Genomic DNA, 23,658 nt, shown 5'->3' on the forward strand with positions numbered 1-23,658 from the left:
ACTATCATGAGAACAGCATGAGGGAAACCACCCCCCATGATCTGGTCACCTCCCACCAGGTCCTTTCCTTGACACGTGGGGATTACAATTGAGATGAGATTTGGGTGGGGACACTGAGCCAAACCATATTATTGTGTGATTAGAATTTATTTTTAGTTTATAATTTTATCTGTTAATTCTGTTTTAAATAAACGCTATAATTTTTAGGCTAATTTTATATTTATATTAATAGATGTTGCTTACTAATTTTCCCCATTAGAAGATAAATGTATCATCTATCAACAATGATGTATTTATCACTTCTTTTCCAATCTTTTTAATTATTGCCTGCTTATCTTTCTTTTAATATTGAATAGGACTCTCAGTACTATGTTAAACAGTAGCATTGATAATGGGCATCCCTGTTTTGTTCTGCAATCTAAAAGGAATGTAACAAAATTTTGTCCATATGTTTGCTTTATACATTTGATTTATAACCTTTGCCAAATTACAGATTTTTTTTCTACTTAGAATTGGCTAAAAAATTAAGTAAAAAAATCATTGTTTATCAAAAGTTTTTTTTTTCTTTTTTCCATTTAGAATAATAATTAGGTTTAATTCTATGTAGTTGCTGGTAAATTACATTTATCAATTCTTTTTTTTAAATTTTATTGGGATATAATTCATGTACTATACAATTTACTTGTTTAAATTGTACAATTCAATGGCTTTAATATGTTCGCAGAGTTATAGATTCCTTTGTTACTGAACTATACTAACTTTCTGGGTAAATCCTTAATCAAATTATTATTTGTCATGTTTAATGTAGATTTTATTCAGCTATTAACTATTTATCAATTGATATGTAATGCAAAACTCAAAATTGTGATAAATTAAACTCACTTCTGCATCTGTCTTCCAGATCATGAAACAACATTCTTAGAACCCCAGAAGCCCTTATTCTCTTCCTGTTATTTCCCTTTCCCTCAGGGAAACCACTATGTTGACTAGAGATTACTTTTGCCCATAATTTCTTTATATAAATGGAATCATAGAGCGTATATTTTTGTGCCTCATTTTTTTTTCAACCCTTATATTTTGAGATGGATCCATTTGTATGCAGTTAAAGTTTACTAATTCTCATTCCTGTCTGAAATTCCATTTGCATAAATGTACTATAATTTAATTACTCATTCAGTAGTAGAAAGAAATTTGGAATGTTTCCAACTTTTGACGATTAATAGTGCTGCTGTGAACATACTTGTCAGTGTATTTTAAAAATGCAAGTATACCTTTCTGTAGGGGCTGTGCTAGGAGCAGTATTGATGAGTTATAAGATACGTCATGCTTAGCCTTTGCAGATTTTGCCAAACAGTTTTACAATATTTTCCTCTGTTAGCTATTTTCTTTTTTTTCTCTTTCTTTTTTTTTCTTTCTTTGAGACAGACTTGCTCTGTCGCCCAGGCTAGAGTGTGGTGGCATGATCTTGGCTCACTGCAACCTCTGCCTCTCAGGTTCAAGTGATTCTCACTTATAATTGGGAGGTAAATTATGAGAACACATGGACACATAGAGGGGAACAACAAACACTAGGGCATTTCAGAGGGTGGAGGGTCGGAGGAGGGAGAGGATCAGAAAAAAATAACTAATAGGTACTAGGCTTAATATCTGGTGATGAAATAATCTGTATGACAAACCCCCATGACACAAATTTACCTAGGTAACAAAACTGTACTTGTACCCCTGAACTTAAAATAAAAGTTAAAAAAAAAGAAAAAAAAGAAATAGGAGCTATGTCTAATGATGAGAGTGAAGGAGAAGTAAAGAAGAGCAGAGATTTAAAAAAGTCTTCATTGAATTCAGATCGCTCCTTCTAGTTATTTCTGGGGTCCAGCCACATCTTTGTCTTTGTATCTTATTATGCATATAACAAATTCCCTTTTTAGCTTAAACTAAAAAATAATAAAAAAAAAATCTTCTTATAGGCTAATACATGATCTATTTTTGTGAATCTTTTATATTTCTTCAAAATGCATATTACCTCTCTTATGAATGTGGTGTTACAGTGTTATATATATGTTACTGTATTCTTCACTTACTCTTTTGCTACTTGTACTATCAGCTCCCAGGAATAATGCATTAAAATAGCTGACTAGGAGAAATAGGAACACTTTTACACCACTGGTGGGAGTGTAAGTTAGTTCAACTATTGTGAATGACAGTGTGGTGATTCCTCAAGGATCTAGAACCAGGAATATCATTTGACCCTGCAATCTCAGTACTGGATATAGACCCAAAGGTTTATAAATCATTCTATCATAAAGACACATGAATACAGATGTTTATTGCAGCACTAATTACAATAGCAAAGACTTGGAACCAACCCAAATGCCCATCAATGATAGACTGGATAAAGAAAATGTGGCGCATATACATCGTGGAATACTATGCAGCCATGAAAAAGAATGAGTTCTTGTCCTTTGCAGGGACATGGATGAAGCTGGAAAACATCATTCTCAGCAAACTAACACAGGAACGGAAAACCAAACACCACGGATGTTCTTATTCATAAATGGGAGTTGAACAATAAGAACACATGGACACAGGGAGGGGAACATCACACACCGGGGCCTGTCAGGAGGTGGGGGGCAAGGGGAGGGAGAGCGTTATGACAAATACTGAATGCATGTGGGGCTTAAAGCATAGGTGATGGGTTGATGGGTGTAGCAAACCACCATGGCACAGGTATACCTATGTAACAAACCTGCATGTTCTGCACCTGTCTCACAGAACTTAAATTTTAAAAATAGCCAACTAAAGTTATTGATCATTTAGATTTTCCTAAATTAATCATCCAGTTATTGCTTAGATTTTGTGATATTCGATACATATGCATTTTAAGTGGATGTATTTTCTCTCTGTTATGACTCTCATCTGAATTTAACACCATTTTTTGCCCCTTTACATTTGCAAACTTCCTTATTATGCAAATTTTCAAAAATGCACAGAAGTAGGGAGAAAATAAGTTCCCTGCATCCATAAGCTAGCTTCAGCAACTATTGTTTCAAAAGTATATATTCTACTTTTTTATTCTAAAAATTATCTCATTTCAACCTTTAATGTTTGTCTTAACAGATAAAAATGTCTTTAAATATAATCACTAAGCTGCTTACATTTCTTCACCTAAAACATATTTTGTCAGATATTAACTATTTTTTGCTCATTTTTGCTATGTATTTATTTCCTTTAAATAATACCCTTTATTATTTAGAGCCATTTTAGATTTGCAGCAAAATTTAGTAGAAAGTATGAAGATTTTCCACTATCCCCACACATGCATAGGCTCTTCCCACTATCAAAATTCTCTACCACCATGGTACATTTATTACAATCAATAAGACTACATTGACACATCATTATTACCCAAAATCCATAGAGTGCATTAGGATTTATTCTTGGTATTGTATATGTTCTATGGGTTTGGACAAATGTATAATGGCATGGAGCCTCTCTCACAGTATCATAAGAATAGTTCCACTGGCCTAAAAATCCTCTATGCTCTGCTTCAATTTCATTTAGCTCTGCTCTGATCTTGGTTATTTGCTTTCTTTTGCCGGGCTTGAGTTTGGCTTGTTCTAGTTTCTCTAGTTCCTTGATGTTTGACCTTAGATTGTCTGTTTGTGCTGTTTCAGACTTTTTAATATAGGCGTTTAGGGCTATGAAATTTCCTCTTAGCACGACCTTTGCTGTGTCCCAGAGGTTTTGATAGGTTGTGTCACTATTGTCATTCAGTTTGATGAATTTTTAAAATCTCCATCCTGACTTCATTTTTGACCCAATGATCATTCAGGAGCAGGTTATTTAGTTTCCGTGTATTTGTGTAGCTTTGAAGGTTCCTTTTGGAGTTGATTTTCAGGTTTATTCAATGTGGTCTGAGAGATTGCTTGATATATTCTCAATTTTCTTAAATTTATTGGGGCTCATTTTGTGGCCTATCATATAATCTATCTTGGAGAAGGTTCCATGTGTTGTTGAATAGAATGTATATTCTGTTGCTAGATGGAATATTCTGTATATATCTGTTAAGCCCATTTGTTGCTGGGTATAGTTTAAATTGATTATTTCTTTGTTGACTTTCTGTCTTGATGACCTGTCTAGTGCTTTAAGTGGAGTATTGAAGTCCCCCACTATTATTGTGTTGCTGTCTATCTCATTTCTTAGGTCTATTAGTAATTGTTTTATACATTTGGGAGCTCCAGTGTTTGGCGCATATATGTTTAGAATTGTGATACTTTCCTGTTGGACAAGGCTGTTTATCATTACATAATGTCCTTCTTTGTCTTTTTTAACTGCTATTGCTTTAAAGTTTGTTTTGTCTGATATAAGAATAGCTACTCCTGCTCACTTTTGGTATCCATTTGCCTGAAATGTCTTTTTCCACCCCTTTACCTTAAGTTTGTGTGAGTCCTTATGTGTTAGGTGAGTCTCTTGAAGGCAGAAGATGGTTGGTGAATTCTTATCCATTCTGCCATTCTGTATCTTTTAAGTATTGCATTTAGTATTGCATTCAATGTCAGTATTGAGATGTGAAGTACCATTTGATTTATTGTGCTATTCATTGCCTGTATACCTTGGTTTTTTGTTTTGGTTTTTTAAATTGTATTTTTTTCTAGGTCCTGGGAAATTTATGCTTTAAAAAGGTTCTGTTTTGATGTGTTTCCAGGATTTGTTTCAAGATGTAGAGCTCCTTTTAGCAGTTCTTGTGATAGTGGCTTGATAGTGGCAAATTCTCTGAGCATTTGTCTGAAAAATACTATATACTTAATATATGAAGCTTAGTTTACCTAGATACAAAATTCTTGGCTAACTGTTTTGTTTGAGGAGCCTGAAGATAGGGCTCCAATCCTTTCTAGCTTGTAGGGCTTCAACTGAGAAATCTGCTGTTTTTCTAATAGGTTTTTTTTTTTTTTTGTTTTTTTTTTTGTTTTTTTTTTTAATAGGTTACCTGGTGCTTTTGTCTCACAGTTCTTAAGATTCTTTCCTTCATCTTAACTTTAGATAAACTGATGACAATATGCCTAGATAATGATCTTTTTTGCAATGAATTTCCTAGGTGTTCTGTTTCTTATATTTGGATGTCTAGGTCGCTAGCAAGGCCAGGGAAGTTTTCCTTGATAATTTTCTCAAATATGTTCTCCAAACTTTTAGATTTCTCTTCTTCCTCAGGAACACCAATTATTCTTCGGTTTGATTCTTTAACATAATCCAAGACTTCTTGGGGGCTTCTTTCGTGTTTTCTTATTTTTTTTTCTTTGTCTTTGTTGGATTGGGTTAATTCAAAGACCTTTTCTTTGAGCTCTGAATTTCTTTCTTCTACTTGTTCAATTCTATTGCTGAGACTTTCCAGATAATTTTGCATTTCTGTAAGTGTGTCCATTGTTTCCTGAAGTTTTTATTGTTTATCATTTATGCTGTCTATTTCCTTGAATATTTCTCCTTTCACTTATTGTATCATTTTTTGAATTTCCTTACATTGTACTTTGCCTTTCTCTGGTGTCTCCCTGATTAGCTTAAAAACTAACCTCCTGAATTCTTTTTTAGGTAAATCAGGGATTTCTTCTTGGTTCAGGTCCATTCCTGGTGAACTAGTGTGATTTTTTGGAGCTGTTAAACAACGTTGTTTTGTTATAGTACCAGAGATGGTTGCTGGTTCCTTCTCACTTGGGTCAGAGGAGAGGTCTAGAGCTGAAGACTGTTGTTCAGATTCTTTTGTCCCACAGGATGTCCCCTTGATGTAGTACTCTCCCCCTTTTCCTATGGATGTGGCTTCCTGAAAGCTGAGCTGTAGAAATTATCTCTCTTCTGGATCTAGCCACCCAGCAAGTCTACCAGGCTCTGTGCTGATACTGGGGATTGTCTGCACAGAGTCCTGTGATGTGATCTGTCTGTGGGTCTGTCTACCACGGATACCAGCAACTGTTCTGGTGGAGGTGGCAGTGGGATGAAAAGGACTCCATGAGGATTCTTAGCTTTGGTGGTTTAATGCACTATTTTTGTGCTGATTGTCCCCCTGCCAGGAGCTGGAGCTTTCCCAAAAGCATCAGCTGTGGTAGTTGTTTTGTTTCATTTAATTTAATGTAACCTAATTTAGGAGAGCTAAGTAATTAAACATGAGGCCAAAGTACATAAGAAAGTGGCAGTCTTTTATTGCAAATATGCACACACTCTCGGGCGAAGTTCTCTGGTCCTCGGGTGTGGGGGGCCAGGGAAGTCTCGCCGGCGCTCTCGAGTGATGTTCTCCGGTCCACAAATGCGGGGGCCGAAGAAGTCACGCTGGCTCCTGCCAGTGGCAGACTTTTATGCATTGGTACTGGAAGGGGGAGGGCAGTGGGCAGGATAAGGGCGTAATAGGGGCGTCTCCGCAGGCGTGGCCAGGTAAGTTTCGATCTCTTCGGATTGACATCACCTGGCGCATGCTCGGTTGATCTGCATCTTCCCGGGGCGGGCTGCATTTTCCCACGCACGGGAAAGTTGGTGAGGAAGAACCCGGAAGCAACATGGATTATGCCTTCTTGTTCACCTTCCTCCATCTTGTCCCTTCTCCCTCACCCAAACAGTCCAACCTCTTATTGATTATAAGAATTTAGGGCGCCATGGTCTGTCTGGCTGCTTCCTGCTGTTAAGGGGCGTAGTTAGGGTCTGAGGTTGGCATTTGGGTGTAGGGATGCAGGAGCATTTGGTTGAAGGTGACTCGGGTGATCTCTTGGACCCTAGCTTGGAGAAATTTTATTAAAATGGGAGCAAAATATAAGGCAAGGCAGAGGATTAGTATGGGAATTAGGAAATCACAAAGGGCACCCTGCAAAGCTAGGTCTTCTATGAGAGTAAAAAGTCGGGAAACTCACTGGTTGGGGGATGGGTCGGGAAGGAGGGTGTCTATGGGGTTTATGAGGGAAAAGTCAGTTAAGATGAAGAATGGTGAGGAAACGGGAAAATTTGAGGAGGGTGTTGATCCTTGAGTAGAACCTGGTCACCTGGAGAAAGGGAAGGGGAATAGATGTTTTGAGTTAGGTTAAGATGTCTCGTCCCAAGAGGGGGTGGGACAAGAGGGTATGATGAGGAAAGAGTGGGCAAAGCATGCATAGTCCAGGCAGTAATTTAACACTGGGGTCTGGCGAGGGTTAGACGGTTTACTGTCTACCCCAACTACTGAGATAGTGGATGGCTGGCTAGGACCTCCATAGGTTGGCAAAACAGAATATAATTATAAAACAGAATAGGTAGCCTCCATATTGACGAGAAAAGAAATTGGCTTACCCGCTACCTGTAGAGTTACCCTAGGCTCGGCGAGGGTGATCGGGGTCTCCGAGTGTGGGCACCGTCAGTCGTCGTCCAGGTGTAGGAGCTGGAAGGAGCCTTCCGGCCTTTGAGGAGAGGCACCACGTTGAGGCGCAATGCCTGCCCTGCTGGCGGGGCAATCAGACTTCCAGTGTCCTTCCTGTTGGCAGGTTGGGCATGGCGTGGTAGGTAGGCGAGGATTTGGACACCTTTTTTCCTAATGCCCAGTTGTGCCACACTTAAAGCATGGGCCAGACGGAGTGGCCGGCTTGGCCTGGGGACACTGGTTTGCCCAGTGTCCTGGGTCTCCGCATTTATAGCAGGAGCCCTTGGGAGACTTGCCCTGTGTCTTCCCTGCCAGCAGAGTGGGCAACGCTGGTTGGAGGGCAGCCACTAGAGCTTGCGCCTGAAGCACAGCCCTTCTTTTCTCCTTGTCTAGCTCTGTGGCCTCAGTTGCTTCTTCTCTGGATTTAAAAACTTTAAAGGCCAATTTTACTAAGTCCTGTATGGGGGTTTGAGGCCCATCTTCAACATTTTTTTTGCTTTTTTCGAATATCTGAGGCTGACTGGGAGATAAAATAGGAGGCTAGGACAGCTGCTCTGGCTGGGGAGGTGGGGTCTAGCCGAGTAAATTGGGCTAGTGCCTCTGTAAGGCGATTTAGGAAGGAAGCCGGGTTCTCATCTGAGTGCTGGATGATTTCCTTTAGTTTATCAAAATTGACCACTTTGTTAGAGGCTGCCTGCATACCGGCCAAGAGACATTGAATCATAATGTCCTTCCTACGGCGGCCAGGCTGCTGTGGTTGGTAATCTCAATCTGGTTCTATGGACGGGACAGCCATCTCTCCTAACAGGACGGTGGCATCGGTTAAATGCCATTGATCTGCATGTTGCCTGGTGGCTGCGAGAATGCACTCTCTTTCCTCTGGGTTAAGAGTGGAAGTAAGAATGACATGTAAGTCATGCCAGGTAAGGTTATATGCTCTGGCCTAGGTATTGAAACTCTTTGGAATATTAGGTGGGGTTGGCTGAGAAGTCGCCAAGTGGTTCTTCAGTTTTGGAAAGGTCAGCCAAGGAAAAGGGGACGTGGACTCTAACCACGCCTTTGGCTCCAGCAACTTCTCGGGGTGAGGGAGGGGGCATCAAACTAGCAGGGGAGGTTGGAACAGACTGACCAGTAGGGTAGGTTAAGACAGGCTGACTGGTAGAGGGGGTTGGGGCAGGCTGACTGGTAGAGGGCTGACTAATGGGGGCCGCTACCGCGGTCTTGGAGCGAGTGTGGGCGGAAATGGGAGAGGTAAGAGGAGTGGCTGAGGTAGGAGTGTCGGGAGGGGCGGTAGGAAGTCCATAGGGAGGGGGTTGGAAAGTTGGGAGGGAGGTCGCCTGCCGTCTGCCCCATCTGAAATGGAGGTGGAGTCCTCCTCAGTTGCTAAGGTGGGGGCCAAGGGCTGGGTTTAGGGATTTAGGCTAACAAGACCTGGGCCATTTAACACCGTGTGCACAGGTCTGGGCGAGAGCGCAAGTCCTAAAAGCCTTGGACATAGATAATTTCTGACCACTTTCCGAGCCTCTGGCAGAAATTAGAGAGATCTAATTAAAATGTTACAGTCTAAAGTGCCTTCAGGCGGCCGTTGAGACTGGCTGTCAGTCTCAACGTTGAGACTGGCCACGCCACAGTGGAGAGTAAAATCAGTTGCTTTCGTTTAAGATCTTGCTCTAATTATAAAGTTTTGAGATTAGTTAGAAGACACCCTAAAGGGGTGTCTCTAGGTATTTTGGATTGGGGATTTCCCATTGCCTTTCTCTCGCCTATAGGCGGAAACCAAACTCTACCTGGCTACAAAGCGTCCTTTGGAGCCACTAGAGACCAGGAGGCTCCTGGAGCCGGAATGGAGATTACCTCCAGGCAGACGTCTCCGTCCTGGACGGGTCCCACACGGACTGGAATGGAGTTCCTTTGGGCAGACGTCTCTACCTTTGGGAACTCTCCTGTGGGTCACCTGGTGACCAAAAAACCTTGGGCCTGCGCAGGACTTCTGGCCAAGGAGTATGAGAGGGAGGCAAGAGATACTCACCCCTAGGAGACTTGGAGGTGTGGAAAGCGATGTCTAGGTCCTAGTCCGTCCACGGCGTGGAAGGAGGAGGCTCCTCGGACCTTAGGGGGCCCTGAGGAGGGGTCTCCTCCCGGGTTTTTGGCATGCCACAGTGGAGAGGAAAATTAGCCGCTTTCGTTTTAAATCTTGAGCTAGATGTAAGGCTTCCAAGTTTTGGAGGAGACACCCTAAAGGGGTGTTCGTAGGGATTTTTGATTGTGAGGTTCCCATTGTTTAACCACCAGAAATGGAAACCGACCTCACGCAGTGGCAAAGCAGGCTTTGTCGCTGCTGGGGACCGGGGGCTCCTGGAGCCACTAACAGAGAATTGAGGAACTTCAAGATGGACGTCTCCGAGTTGAAGACCTCACTGCGCCACAGGGTGGCTACGTTCTTGGGCGTACGTACGACTCCAGGCCAAGGACACGGAAACGGACGGAGATGGTTAACAAAGGGGAGTACTCACCAAAGAAGAAATTCTCAGAGCGACACCAGTGGAAAGCTGGAACACTTGTTCGGTGTTCGTGGCTGGTTGGGTTGGGAGCCAGTTTGCTGTGGAGGAGGTTCGTTAGACCCTTAGGGGATGTTGAGGAGGGGTCTCCTCCTGGGTCGGGTTTCGGCACCAACTGTTTTGATTTAATTTAATGTAACTTAATTTAGGAGAGCTAAGTAATTAAACATGAGGCCAAAGTACATAAGAAAGTGGCAGTCTTTTATTGCAAATATGCACACACTCTCGGGCGAAGTTCTCTGGTCCTCGGGTGTGGGGGGCCAAGGAAGTCGCGCCGGCGCTCTCAGGTGATGTTCTCCAGTCCGCAAATGCGGGGGCCGAAGAAGTCACCCTGGCTCCTGCCAGTGGCAAACTTTTATGAATTGGTACTGGAAGGGGGAGGGCAGTGGGCAGGATAAGGGCGTAATAGGGGCGTCTCCGCAGGCGTGACCAGGTAAGTTTCGATCTCTTCGGATTGACATCACCAGGCGCATGCTCGGTTGATCTGCATCTTCCCGGGGCAGGCTGCATTTTCCCGCGCTGGAAAGTTGGTGAGGAAGAACCTGGAAGCAACATGGATTATGCCTTCTTGTTCACCTGCCTCCTTCTTGTCCCTTCTCCCTCACCCAAATAGTAGTATGGAGAGGAACCAGTGGTGGGCAGGGCCCTAGAACTCCCAAGAGTATATGCCCTTTGTCTCCAGTTACCAGGCTGGGGAGGGAAGGACCATCAGGCAGGAGCAGAGCTAGGCATATCTGAGCTCAGACTCTCCTTGGGCAGGTCTTGCTGTGGCTGCTGTGGGAGATGGGGGTAAGGTTACCAGGTCAATGGAGTTATATTCCTAGGAGGATTATGACTGTTTCTACTGTGTCATGCTGGTTGTCAGGAAAGTGGGGGAAAGCTGGCAGTCACAGGCCTCACCCACCTCCCATGAAATCCAAAGGGCCGGTCTCACTCCCACCATGCCCCGCCCCCAACAGCACCCAGTCTGTTTCCAGTCAGTGGGCGAGCTGGGCTGAGAATTTGCCCCAGGCTACCCACATCCCAGCTGCAAAACCAAATATGGCTTTCTTTCTTCCCCGGCCTGTGGAGTCTGCGCACTGAATTCACTCCCTCCCCTGAGTTCTGGCCAGGGGGCTTCTCGATCAATTCAAATTGTTACAAAGCTCAGCTGGAGACTTCCTTCTCCCTGTGGCCTTTTTCCGGTGCCTCTGGCTGCCCTCCGGAAGGACCCCTGTGAGGTCAGGCAAAAACAGCTTGCTAGGGAACCCAATGAGCTTCCAGGCCTTTTTCTGCTGCTTTCTCTACCGCTATATTTCACTCGGTTATCTAAATTGACTCAGCTCCAAGTAACGTCAAAGTCTTCTCCCATAATCTAGGCCCTCAGTTTCTTCAGTGGAGGGGTGTGTTCGAGGGTGGATGATCCCCCTTTCCCACTTCCACATTTTGGACCCTCACAGTATTTGGGGTGTCTCCCGGGTCCTGCAGGATCAATCCACTTCCTTCAGGGGCTCTGTGAGTCCTCTCAGACTTGCTGATTTGTTTCTGCATTCATTCTGGAGCAAAAATTCATGCTGCAGGCCTCCACACACTGCTCTGGGCATCCGAGTTGGAGCTGCAATCTAGTCCTGCCTCCTGTCCATCGTGATCCCCGTGGACTCTTTGCTCAGTGTTTTTAATATATATTTGTCTTCTTTATTTCTGTATCTTTTTGCTTTATGTTTATTTCTTATTCATAACTTGCTAGAATTTTTTAAGCCTATCTGAATTCTTTATCTTAATGAATTGAATATTTTATTTTTCCATTTGTTCTACATATCATATTAGGTCATGTTTCCATTCCCTTGTTTCATATTTGATACACACAATCCACCCTCATTCCTTTCTTTTGTTCTGCTTTTTCCTGGATAAAAATAGTTCTCTTCAATTAGTTTAAATGACGTTATTATTTTATTTCTATAGTGATTGTCCTTAAGACATATATGTATTCACGGTTATGATTTCTTACACTTATTGGTATCTATATTTCCTCACTTATAAAATAAGAATTGAATACTCTTATTTTCATTTGATTCCTATCACCCTTCACACCATCCTGTTGACATTGTCTTTTAGAATTTCTTTAGGGTTAATTGGGAGGGATAAACCAGAACTTTACCTAATTTGCCATCTTGGAAAGATATGTCACAAAATACTTCTCTATGATATTCACTCCCTTGGTTAGAGTAAATGGAAAATAAAGAAGCGTTGTCTAAGCTGTGTGATTTTCCTTCTTAGATTGCATAGATATACATCTCTATCATATACATCTCAGTTAATTCTCTACATACAGAAATATATTAATTTTTATATTTTTGTTAAATTATTTGTATACTTATATAAAATGATGCTATATGAATGTTAAATAACCAAAAGATACTATTTTTGTTTGTTATTTGTTGTTTGTTGTTTTTATGTAATCACAAAAAAAGCAAAGAGCTACAATTTTCATTAATGACTAGAAATGCTTGTTTCTGAGGAGCTGGTCCAAAAGAGCTGATTTCTGTTTATCAAATTACATGTATCATCCTGGGTTCAAATTCAAATCAAAATTCTCATATATAAGTATTTTATTTTTAAAAATACATAATGAGTTTTATTGTTACTATTTAAGTCGATGTTAGAAATTAACTTTATTATAATATTTATGTAAAAGTAATTGAGGTTCTTATCATTACTGTTAATGGCAAAACCACAATTACTTTTGCACCAACTTAATATTTTGTTGTTAATGGATCAAATATGTAAATATATCCAATATGCCTAATTCAACTACATTTTTGAGACGATATATAATGGTAGAAAATGGATGAGAAACTGTTATAATTTTGGTTTGGTCTCATTTAGTGCTGAGATTTAAAGTTCTAATAGAATTTTTTCAAGAAGACTATATCTAAGACTTTGTGCTCTTTAAAGTAAATCAAACAGAAAAATAATAGGAAAAAATAATTTAAAATATTTTAACCCAAAACTGTCAGAGAAATCTGTCAATATTTTACTATGCCATGAATTTACATCTTTAAAGCTTTCTTCAAAGACCTCTTCAAATTTTCTGTGCTTAAAGAAACCATCTATTACAAATTCTATGGGCCCCCCTGTCTATCAGTTTGAAACTGTGTAGTTTATGGCACTGAGTCCACCTGAGTCAAAGCAATTTGACCAAAAAAAAAAAAAAAAAAAAAGTAAAAAAAAAGACCAACAGCATCAGTTTCTAATTGTTTTCTTTAAAACAGATGAGCATTCAAAATGAAAATAGAGCTTCATCAATATACTAATTGAATTTAAAAATAGGTACATGGGGTAGGAATTTTAGAAAATGCTTTCATTTGGTGGAATTTTTTCTTACTAGTTTTTACAATAACAAATCATAATTTAAAGAAAACGTATTTTGCAAAAGTTTTAACTTTTTTAGTTGATACAGATTGTAGTAGGTATTAAGAATAAAGATTTAGTCCTTAATAAAATTAGTTTCTGATAAAAAAAGGAAATTCATAAACTTTAAGCTCTTTTATACCTTAGAGACATCGCATTGGGGTACAGAGAAATTAATGTTGACTTACATCAAGATATACACTAATTTTAGCACCAAGTTGACCATCCCTTTCTGTTTATGTTCACTTCATTCCCTACTACATTGCTTCTGTCATCTGTAGGCCAGAAACCACAAAATAACGCCAACTTTCATTTTGCCTGAACACCAAACCAATATATAAAACTGCCTACTGGATACTCCTCAAATCTTCTCATACTCATAGAGTTCAATGCTGAAACCATGTTCTCCCAACCCCATCCTGTTTCCCCCACTGTACTTCCTCTTATTTTTAAATGACACTAACATCCACACAGTTGCACACCATGAACATCAAGGAGTCGTTTTAATTCTATGCTTATTTTTCATATATGAAAATTCTGAAATCTCACAATGCCACTTCTCTGCTTAAAATACCAAAATGTCTCCCCCGCCTACAGGATTAAATCGCTACATAGTGTGAACAAGAACTTTCTAATAATCAGACCCTTGTCTTCTTGTCAAACTTTTTGTAATTTCCAACACATGAATAAAGTGTGGCAATTCTCACTCTTAGTTTTGGCCATAGCTACTGAAGCCAAAGGCTACTTCCAAATATCTTGAAACTAATTACAACAGCACAAATTACCACAGGAGATTCAAAGTTTTTTTGTTTATTCATTTTTCAGTGATAAAAATGACCTGCAAGAAAGCTAGAATTGAAACACAATTCAGTAGTTGGAGATAATTGTGCAACAGTAATTTGTTTCAATATATTAAAAGCGTAGAGAAATATCACCCATTGAACAACCGTTTTCCTGATTCATTCAGTAAATTGGTCTCATTTTCTCCTTATCTATGTTTTTGCACTTTAAACTAATACTCTCAGAATATGCTACCCTATACTTCTAAAATACTTGTTTAAATATTCTAGCTCCGGCCGGGGGCGCGGTGGCTCAAGCCTGTAATCCCAGCACTTTGAGAGGCCGAGACGGAAGGATCACTAGGTCAGGAGATCGAGACCATCCTGGCTAACACGGTGAAACCCTGTCTCTACTAAAAAATACAAAAAACTAGCCCGGCGAGGTGGCGGGCATATGTAGTCCCAGCTACTTGGGAGGCTGAGGCAGGAGAACAGCGTGAACCTGGGAGGCGGAGCTTGCAGTGAGCTGAGATCTGGCCACTGCACTCCAGCTTGGGCAATAGAGCCAGACTCCATCTCCAAAAAAAAAAATAAATAAAAATAAAAAAAATTCTAGCTCCTCACTAGCAGAACCCAGTAAAATTGAGAATTTGCAAAGGTCTAAAATGTTGGGCTAAATTTTGACCTATGTCTACACATAAAATTTTCGTTGTGAATTAAAAGTGAAAATTAAATTGATATAGAATCGTTCTTTAAGAAAATAACCATGTGTGAGACCATTTAAAGACATCTAAAGTGATGTAAATATTTCTTCTTTATGCTTCAGGTTACATAAAGAGCATGAGTTGGTTTATAAATTTGATTTGTAAGCCAGGAAAAATAAACTTTATATTTTAAACATTAACCTTAAACAGTATTCAATCTAAGAAAAGGCCAGCTCAGCTGTTCAGAGTCTTCTGGTATATTAAGCAAATAGCTTGATATCCTAGATGTCTCAGGCATTTTCACAACAATATGTTGTTACTTTGAAGACTAGACATTATTCTTGGATCTCTGAGGTCAACCAAGGTCTTAGCTGACATATTTTTAAAATAATCAGGGTGTTCAAGAAAGTCCATGTTTTAAAAGCAACTGGAACTGTATCTACTGTATAGTAGCCGAATGTTTACTATTTCTGTGTTATTCTTTTTTCTCTTTACCTCTCTCTTTGTCTTCAGAATTTACTGAGTAATTTGTTCTTTTGTTGAGGTAGAGATACTTTATGTACTTTTTATTTGAACTATTTCAAGCACACAATTATGTTGAAAGTAATATAGAGTACTGAAATTGTAATTTAACAATCAACTTTTTACTATATTGGGTTTAGATTTTTTTAAAAAATAATTTTAGGCGGGGTGCAGTGGCTTACAACTGTAATCCCAGCACTTTGGGAGGCTGAGGCGGGCGGATCACAAGGTCAGGAGATGGAGACCATCCTGGCTAACACGGTGAAACCCCGTCTCTACTAAAAATAAATAAACATAAATAAAATTAGCTGGGCGTGGTGGCGCGCACCTGTAGTTCCAGTTACTCTACTTGGGAGTCTGAGGAAGGAAAATGGCATGAGCCCGGGAGGCAGAGCTTGCAGTGAGCTGAAATCGCACCACTGCTCTCCAGCCTGGGCGACAGAGCAAAACCCCGTCTCAAAAAGAAAGAAAGAAAAAAAAAAAAAAGTATTTTAAAAGCTATTGAAACAATTGTAGCTCCCTATGTCCTCATCTTTTCCTTTGATACTTACAGGAAAATTTATTTTGAATTTAGTACTTAACTTTTCCAAAAATTGTTTTTATATATTTACTACTTACATATGAGCATATGTACCATAAGCGTTATCATTTGCTTCTTTAAACTTGATATACCCGGGACAATTTTTTTTGCATCCCTAGACTCCTTGATTTTACTTGTTTAACATTATATTTTTGAGATTTTTCTGTTAATACATACAACCTTTCTTTTTTTTTTTTTTAATTTAAATTTCTGTATCTATTTAGTAAGTATATTTCAAGGTATTCATTCTCCTTTTCTTGAACATATAGATTGTTTAGTTTTTCTGTTATAATTATCCTGTAATAGAGTTTCGAAAATGTCTACTACTACACATGTGGAGAAGTTTCTCAAGGGTATATATTAATTGTTAAGAGCTTGTTCTTGAGATAATTATACTCCAATACAGTTAAACATATAGATGAGTATTTTTAAATAATCAGACGGCAATCGGAAACTTTTTTTTTTTTTTTTTTTTAAGATGGAGTCTCGCTGTGTCTCCCAGGCTGCCGGATCTCGGCTCACTGGAAGCTCCGCCCCCCTGGTTCACGCCATTCTCCTGCCTCAGCCTCCCGAGTTGCTGCGACTCCAGGCGCCCGCCACCACGCCGGGCCAATTTTTTTGTATTTTTAGTAGAGACAGGGTTTCACCGTGTTTGCCAGGATGGTCTCAATCTCCTCACATCGTGATCCACCCGCCTCGGCTTTCAAAGCGCTGCAATTACAGGCATGAGCCGCCGCGCCGGGCCGGAAACTTTAAAAGAAGTAGTTACTTGTGGTAATAACATTAATCTCAATCCACTAAAATCCAACTTCATTGAATATTGCCAAATCACTCTCCAAGGTGAGTGTTTATGCCAACATATATGTAACGTAAAAGTATATGAGCTTTTGAAACAAACAATAAAGGTATTTTCAACTTCATCTTCTTTGGGCAAGAGTTTTTTTGACTAGTAAAGCCAGGTTAATAAAGAGAGCAAGTTGTGTGGTCTTACATGCTTTCCATTCTCAACTAAACTGTTACATTCTTGTTTCTTCTGTCTTGGGAATTACTTAAGTGTCTTTATGTATTCCAACAAATATACCTGAAATTTTCTCAATTATTAATCTTGTATTTCATCTACAGTAAAAGCTTGGACGTGATCTAGTACCTAACAGCTCTGCTATGGTCTGAATTTTTGTGTTCCCTCTTTCCTCAATTTATACATGAAAATCCTAACCCCCCCGCCCAAGGTGATGATGTCAGAAAATGAGGCCTTTGGAAGGTGATTAGGTCATGAGAGTGGAACCCTGATGAGTGGGATTATTGCCTGTGTAAAATAGGCCAAGGAGAGCTCATTCACCCCTTCCACTAGGTGAGGACAAACAAGAAGGCATTGTCTATGAATCAGAAAGTGGCCCTAACAAGACACAGAATCTGCCACTACCTTGATCTTGAACTTCTCTGGCTTCAGAACTGTGAGAAATACATTTCTGTGGTTTATGAGCCACCCAGTTTATTATATTTTTTTAGTAGCCCAAATGAAGTAATAATTTTTAAGTGTTTTGTGTGAAAATTATTTGTTCTTTTAAAGACTATTAGTGTAATCTTACGTTACAAGCTTATCAGTAAAGTCAGAAAACTTGACATCTCTCAACACAGTATCTCTCTATATTATTTGAGTACCATATTTGTAGAACATTATATTATTTATTTGCAAATATTAAATGTTCTTCATGTGTGTCCCAAATTGGCAAGAAATATGTGTCTGTAAAATAAATTTTAAAAATGTTTTTATAAAGCAAAATTAAAGACAATCCACACCTTACTCTTTAATAAATTATACTCCAATACAGCTAAACATATAGATAAGTATTTTTAAATGATCAGATGGCAATTGGGAAATTTAAAATAAGTAGTTATTTGTGGTAATAACATTTATCTCAATCCACTAAAACCTAAATTAAATCACAATAAAGCTTAGCAATATAATTGTGTCAGATTGGGTGGGACACATTCTTTTCTTTCATAAATGAAATTACTGCGTACTTACAGTGTAAAATACATCTACTGAACATTTCTGAAAATACTGCATCTTATATTTTCTTTAGTCCCATTTTATATATAAAATTTACCATATTTGGGGTTTAAAAACAAAATTTGCACACAAACCAGTAGTTTTCATAATCATAGAATACTAACGTTTGTGTTTTATTATAATACAACCAAAATATACATTTAACAATTTTTAATTATTTCATCTACAAGACTACATTTCTTTTAAAATAGCAAAATTATAAATTCAAAATTGATTGCTAACCACTCACAATACTAGAATTAAATTACATGATTAACTATGGCATCTGACAGACTTTGCCCTTTTCCAAAAACCGTCTATCTCAAACACTTCCCATAAATACTTTATACTACAAAATATTTAAATGAGAGGTATAAGTCATGTGTACGATCCTGTCTTTGCACTCCTAAGGTATGGAATCTGGGAATCTTAGCTTTTATTTGCTTTACCTCACTTGTAAGATGAATTATTTAAAATTGTGATCATTTACGATGATAAAAATACATCTCCTATAAAAACACTTCAAATATCTTTTTTTTTCTTTTTTTTGGTTTGTTTCTAAATTATCCATTCCCAATAAGGCTAACCAATTCCAACATGTTTTTGAAGAAAAATGTGACATTCCAAAGGGAGGCTATTTCAGTTTTGATTTCCACTTGCATTATATAAATAAATATGAAATATAACATTTAAGTTTAAGAAAATCAGTATTTAATGAATGCCCTTTTTATTATTTTGTTGACAGTTGAATGATATCAAGTTGTTCTTGGAAATTTAATTTTGATAATGAAAAGTAAAAAGTGACTACTGATAACTTACTGTTTAGCTGAGTCTGTAAAATTCAGTAGGAACAAAACATACTAGAATATGAAGAACCAAAATATGAACCAAAAGCAAAATTCAAGAGTAAGACCATTTTGTAGCCAGCATATTGTAAAGAGCATTATTTTAGCCAACAGAATGATGAGACTTTATGAATTTTAATTCTTCAACTACTGTTGTGCCTTTTGCAAATTACTAAGTTTCTCTATGACTACTTTTCCATTTCTTGAGTAATTTGGTTGGTTTCCGAAAGTGTTTATTCAATAATTTGGATGTAGTGTTTTGAGCTCTTTGGAAAAAAGGACTCTACATAAATTAATTAGACTATTCATTTCTAAATAAAATCTTCAAATTTACAATAAATTGAATGTAAATGAATGCAGACATGCAGGATTCTATTTAGCAGCATAGATTGCTGAAATGAAATTCAGAAAATTCAGAAAAGAACACACAAGGCAGTCAAAGACAAAAGTATTAGAGACAAGAAAAATCCAAAAACATGAATAAACAGGCATTTTAAGATCCCCTCCATAGAGAATCAATTTCTTAGAATATTTGAAACCATTAATTATACTTTTCTTTTTCATTATTTTAAGGCAAATTTGATGACATAGTCAGTGGTAAGGAAGTATATAGTGTGTTTGTGGATTTAATATATTCATATTCTCTCTAAATGTTCTACACAACTAAAAAGCTAAGGAAAAAACACAGTTGAGATATTCTTTATCTTTAAAAATACACATAAATATTTGTCCTCTATGTTGTTTTTTGTGTGAAATTTTATTTTACCTATAATATTTTTAATATATTTAAACTAATTATCATAAATTAAGAGTATTATATCCAAAGCAGCCAGAATATTAGAAGTGGTCATAAAATAAGTTTCCCAAATTTTGTTTGAATAACTAGGATTAGAAAGAAGTAATTAAAAAATGGTTTGGACATTCAAATTTGGATAGAAATAAAATTTATTTTCATAAGTCAATCCTAACATTTGAGCTTCATGTAATTTTTCCGAAGTCATTCATATTTACTCTCGGACCCACAAATATTTTGAATTTTTTTTAAATTAAAAATGTTCCCACTTAATTGCTTTGAGCTCACTATGAGTTCCTGGAACATTTTGTCCAAGCAAATCTATAATTACAAACACTGTTGTTATGCTATCCAATTAGAAGTCTGGTCATGCCACACAGTTCTTCTGAATTACTTTTTAAATGAGTGATTTGTTCTGGTTCACTTTTATTAACATTATTCCTTAGCTTTTCCTTACAGTGAAACACCTACAAATATTCATCAGTAGAATATCAAAAGGGAATACTCAATCTCATATATCAGTTTGAACAGTTTGACTACTTTGAGATAGGTAACCAATGCAAATAAAATAAATATAACAGAGAGATAATGCTCTCAACATAAAGCCACAGATTTTGCATTAAGTTGCCCTCTAATCACATGGCTTTCTCACAGACTTTTCTTTCAAGATATGTAGAATGCATGAGAAACGAGCAATGTCTGTTATTTAGTTTTCTGAAAAGCTGCCTTCCATGTGAGGAAGTGACTAATTTTTCATTTCACACTCTAAAGGGCGTGAAAAGGCAAAACCGAAGAAGGGTAAGGGTTCTGTGTTACAAGAAGGAAAGGTGAGTTCTGCTTAAACAGACAGGAAACACACCATACATAGTCAGAGGGAAAGTCAAATTGAAAACATTTGAAAGTACTAACAAAATATGAAAGATGTTTATGTTAATATTGTGAGTTTGGTTCTTTTTACACGTGGCAGGCTTATTTATTGTTAAATTACTAAAACAATAATACTACCATTACAACAGATTAACTCAGCAATGCGAAAAGGTTGCGTGAAGAAATGATGTCAAAGAGTTAATTTAACCCTTTCCGTTGTCAAAATTTTACACTTGTTCTGCTATTCAACAAATATATATCCCCACTCCCCAGCAATGTCATTTTCTTAATTCTCTTTGTGTTATATATTGTTTTCTCCTATTCACTGAAACATAATCACAAAATCCAATATACAGGAAAGAAAAAAGGCAGTAAAAAGAAATAATATACAGAGAATGATAAATATTTTTGAGAGAAAATATATATTGAAATATCATTGGTTATAAATAAAATATGTCTACCCTTCCTATGATTCTTCAGAAAAATTTATTTTTTCCTCAGACTTTTGCTAGCAGTTTGTTATAATCTAGATTTTTTTTAACAGATGAATTACAAATTGGCAGCTACTTATACTCTAGTGAAAAGAGCTCCATTACATTACTCTCACTTTATTTGTGATTGTTCTTCCTTTTCATGGGGATATGAGTTTTCCCCAAAGACAGAATTTATGGCTGTCTTTCCTTCTGTCTTCTAACAAATCCCATCTGCATGCCTTCCCATCAGGATGCATTATACATCATTATGTCTTCCTTGTTTTATTAAAATATTTTCCCATATCTTATTAAAATATTTATTAGGCATTCTGTCCCTGTAGAGCTTAGCATATATTCTAAAAACACATAACTAAGCACCAACTTCTCTCTGTGAACCTGTTACTCCTGACTAGTCAATAGAAACCCTGGGGGAAACATTAATGCCCTTCAGTAAATCAATGTTGTAGTACACTAAATTTAACCCCTGTGGCCACAAAGAAATAATGCACCTCTCCAAGTTCCTATACCATTCTCCAGGAGCGAATGGCTCACTGGGAAAGTTCCTGTTGATAATGGAAGTAGTCTTAAGTTGTGTCTGACTTCTAATTCTCTACCACAAGGTAGCTGGTTCTCAATAGGAATGATATATCTGTTCATAAGAACGTAGCACAACTGCATGGTAAATTCCATGCTTAACGGACATTTGAGGGAATAAAGCACCTTATATACTATCAACTTTGGTACTTACTTAGCTCAATTATTTACATGACAATTAATTTCAAAAGTCAAAACATGGAACATTTACAAATGTAAAGCCCCTATTTTTAGGATAATTCTTATACTTTGCTGGTGCAAGATTTGTTCTTGGAAAACTGGTTCAAATGATTTTTTTGCCCTTTCTTATATTCACCACATATTGTCTTAATCAGATTATTGTCTTGTGCCTTAGCAAAACTCCATGGGAAGCATTTATGAATTATTATAAGGGATATACAAAACAGAAGGCAGTGTTTTTGTAGGTAAATAATTCTTTTCTTTAAATTAAGTAGAAAACTACGTGGCCACAGCTCTAGGGAGCTCATCCAGGTCTCTGTGATGTCTTCTATTTCTTTTCTTCTTCATTTCCTGCATGTGCTTCCACTTTGGGCCCCCCTTGTTTCGCTGTCTCCGCTTCTCCCTGTGCCACATCTGTTCGCAGTACTGGTCAAGGCTGAAGTTTGGGCTGCTAAGGATTTGGATGTAGTCTTTGTATCTCAACCGTGACTCAGCCAATAGATCCTTGACCTGCCCCTCCTCATGCTCTGCCCTCTGGGTATTTTCCATCTGTTCATTCTCAATGACATTCAAAGTCAGCTTCACTATGGTGTGGATGAAAGTGTGCTCCTGTGCTTTGCAGTAATACATCCCAGAATCCTTCTTCTGCAAACTTCGAATCAGTAGCCCATATTCCGTTTTGATTATTCTTTCATCAGGCTTCAACTGCAGAATTGGAAAAATATAGGTAATAAATTAAAAACAGAGAGACCTAAGAGCAAATGAAAACAGGCTACATAGTTTTACTTAGATGAACCTAAAAGACATATTCACTGTCTCTTTGTCTCTGTCATCAAGCATAATATTGTCAGCCATAGTTTAAAAGGGTAAAAAAATTCAACTAAAGTAATCGCCCCCAAACTCTATCCTTAATTTTTCACATTTGTATCTTAGTAAGTCTAACAGCCTTTGGAATACAGTTATTTTTTTTCTCCCAATTTACAGATAGGAATGAAAAACTGGAAACCATCAAGTGACCTTCTTTACAGAGATTTCATATACAAATTACTATACCAAGATCATAAATTAGCACCCGAAATGTGGAGCAAGAATACAACATTTATAATCATTGTATAGCAAATGAGCTTCAGTACATGCTACTACCTATAACGTAGAATAGGACAATAATTCCAAGTGGAATTTACTATTTTCCAGATATCACCAAATAAACTATGTGAGTAGCATATGAAAGCTGTAAATGATGACGTCTTTAAAGTCAAACCCAAAGGTATGGGTATAGTCTTTTGGAGGTTAGAGCTGTAATTGAGTAGGACTCTAGTCAGAAGGTTAGCAACATTGAAAGCTGAATTTCCCTCTTTACTGTGGATTGAATTTTCATACTGTATGTATACGTGATACTTTCAACTGTCATTTGTGGAAATATTTGCCATGCCTTCATATACTATGACATGGTAATGTGATTTCAAGTGTGAGAAAGCACAATGAACACAAAGAACTTCCACTGAAATGTGATGCTCTCCAGCCTTTGAAGCAATATTACTAAAAGACAATTCTAACATTAAGCTTGCCTGGCCCATGATATGGTGTGAATAATGAACCTATCTTCAGTCAAACTAGAGGCATATTTACCCACAAAAGAGCCCTGCTTAATGTGGAGTATTGTTGAGTGGCTCAGCATTAAGTGGAATAACAAAAACAACAACAGCAGCTACAAAGAAGTCTGGAAGATTTCCCAGTTTACACATCTGCCCCTGTATTGTAGACTTTTAGATGATGGAAATCAAGGAGGCATAAAGATGGTTAAATTAAATTTATTCACAGTGGGTGGATTGTACTCTGCATCTTTATGTGAAAAATATGTAGGAAAAAATCTCCCCAATTCTAGAAATATGAGAAAAGGAAAAGAAACATCTCTGGCTACCAGCCCAGTTAACTAACAAGTATATGGCAAGCCACC

The 23,658-nt window shown here is 37.9% G+C and overlaps 1 protein-coding gene across 2 annotated transcripts in view; it reads right to left on the reverse strand.

Moving 5' to 3' along the window:
• Positions 1-17,691: 17,691 nt before the first annotated feature.
• The window catches only part of SEMA3D (semaphorin 3D), a 203,422-nt gene continuing 197,455 nt past the window's right edge, over positions 17,692-23,658 (reverse strand). For both annotated transcript variants that reach the window (XM_017956998.3, XM_009203529.4), the window contains one exon: positions 17,692-22,406. In XM_017956998.3, coding sequence (XP_017812487.1) covers positions 21,981-22,406 — 426 coding nt within the window. In that variant the 3' untranslated portion in view covers positions 17,692-21,980. The remainder of the gene's footprint in view (positions 22,407-23,658) is intronic.

The sequence above is a fragment of the Papio anubis genome, chromosome 4 (assembly GCF_008728515.1).
Source record: "Papio anubis isolate 15944 chromosome 4, Panubis1.0, whole genome shotgun sequence".
Classification (NCBI taxonomy): Eukaryota; Metazoa; Chordata; class Mammalia; order Primates; family Cercopithecidae; genus Papio; species Papio anubis.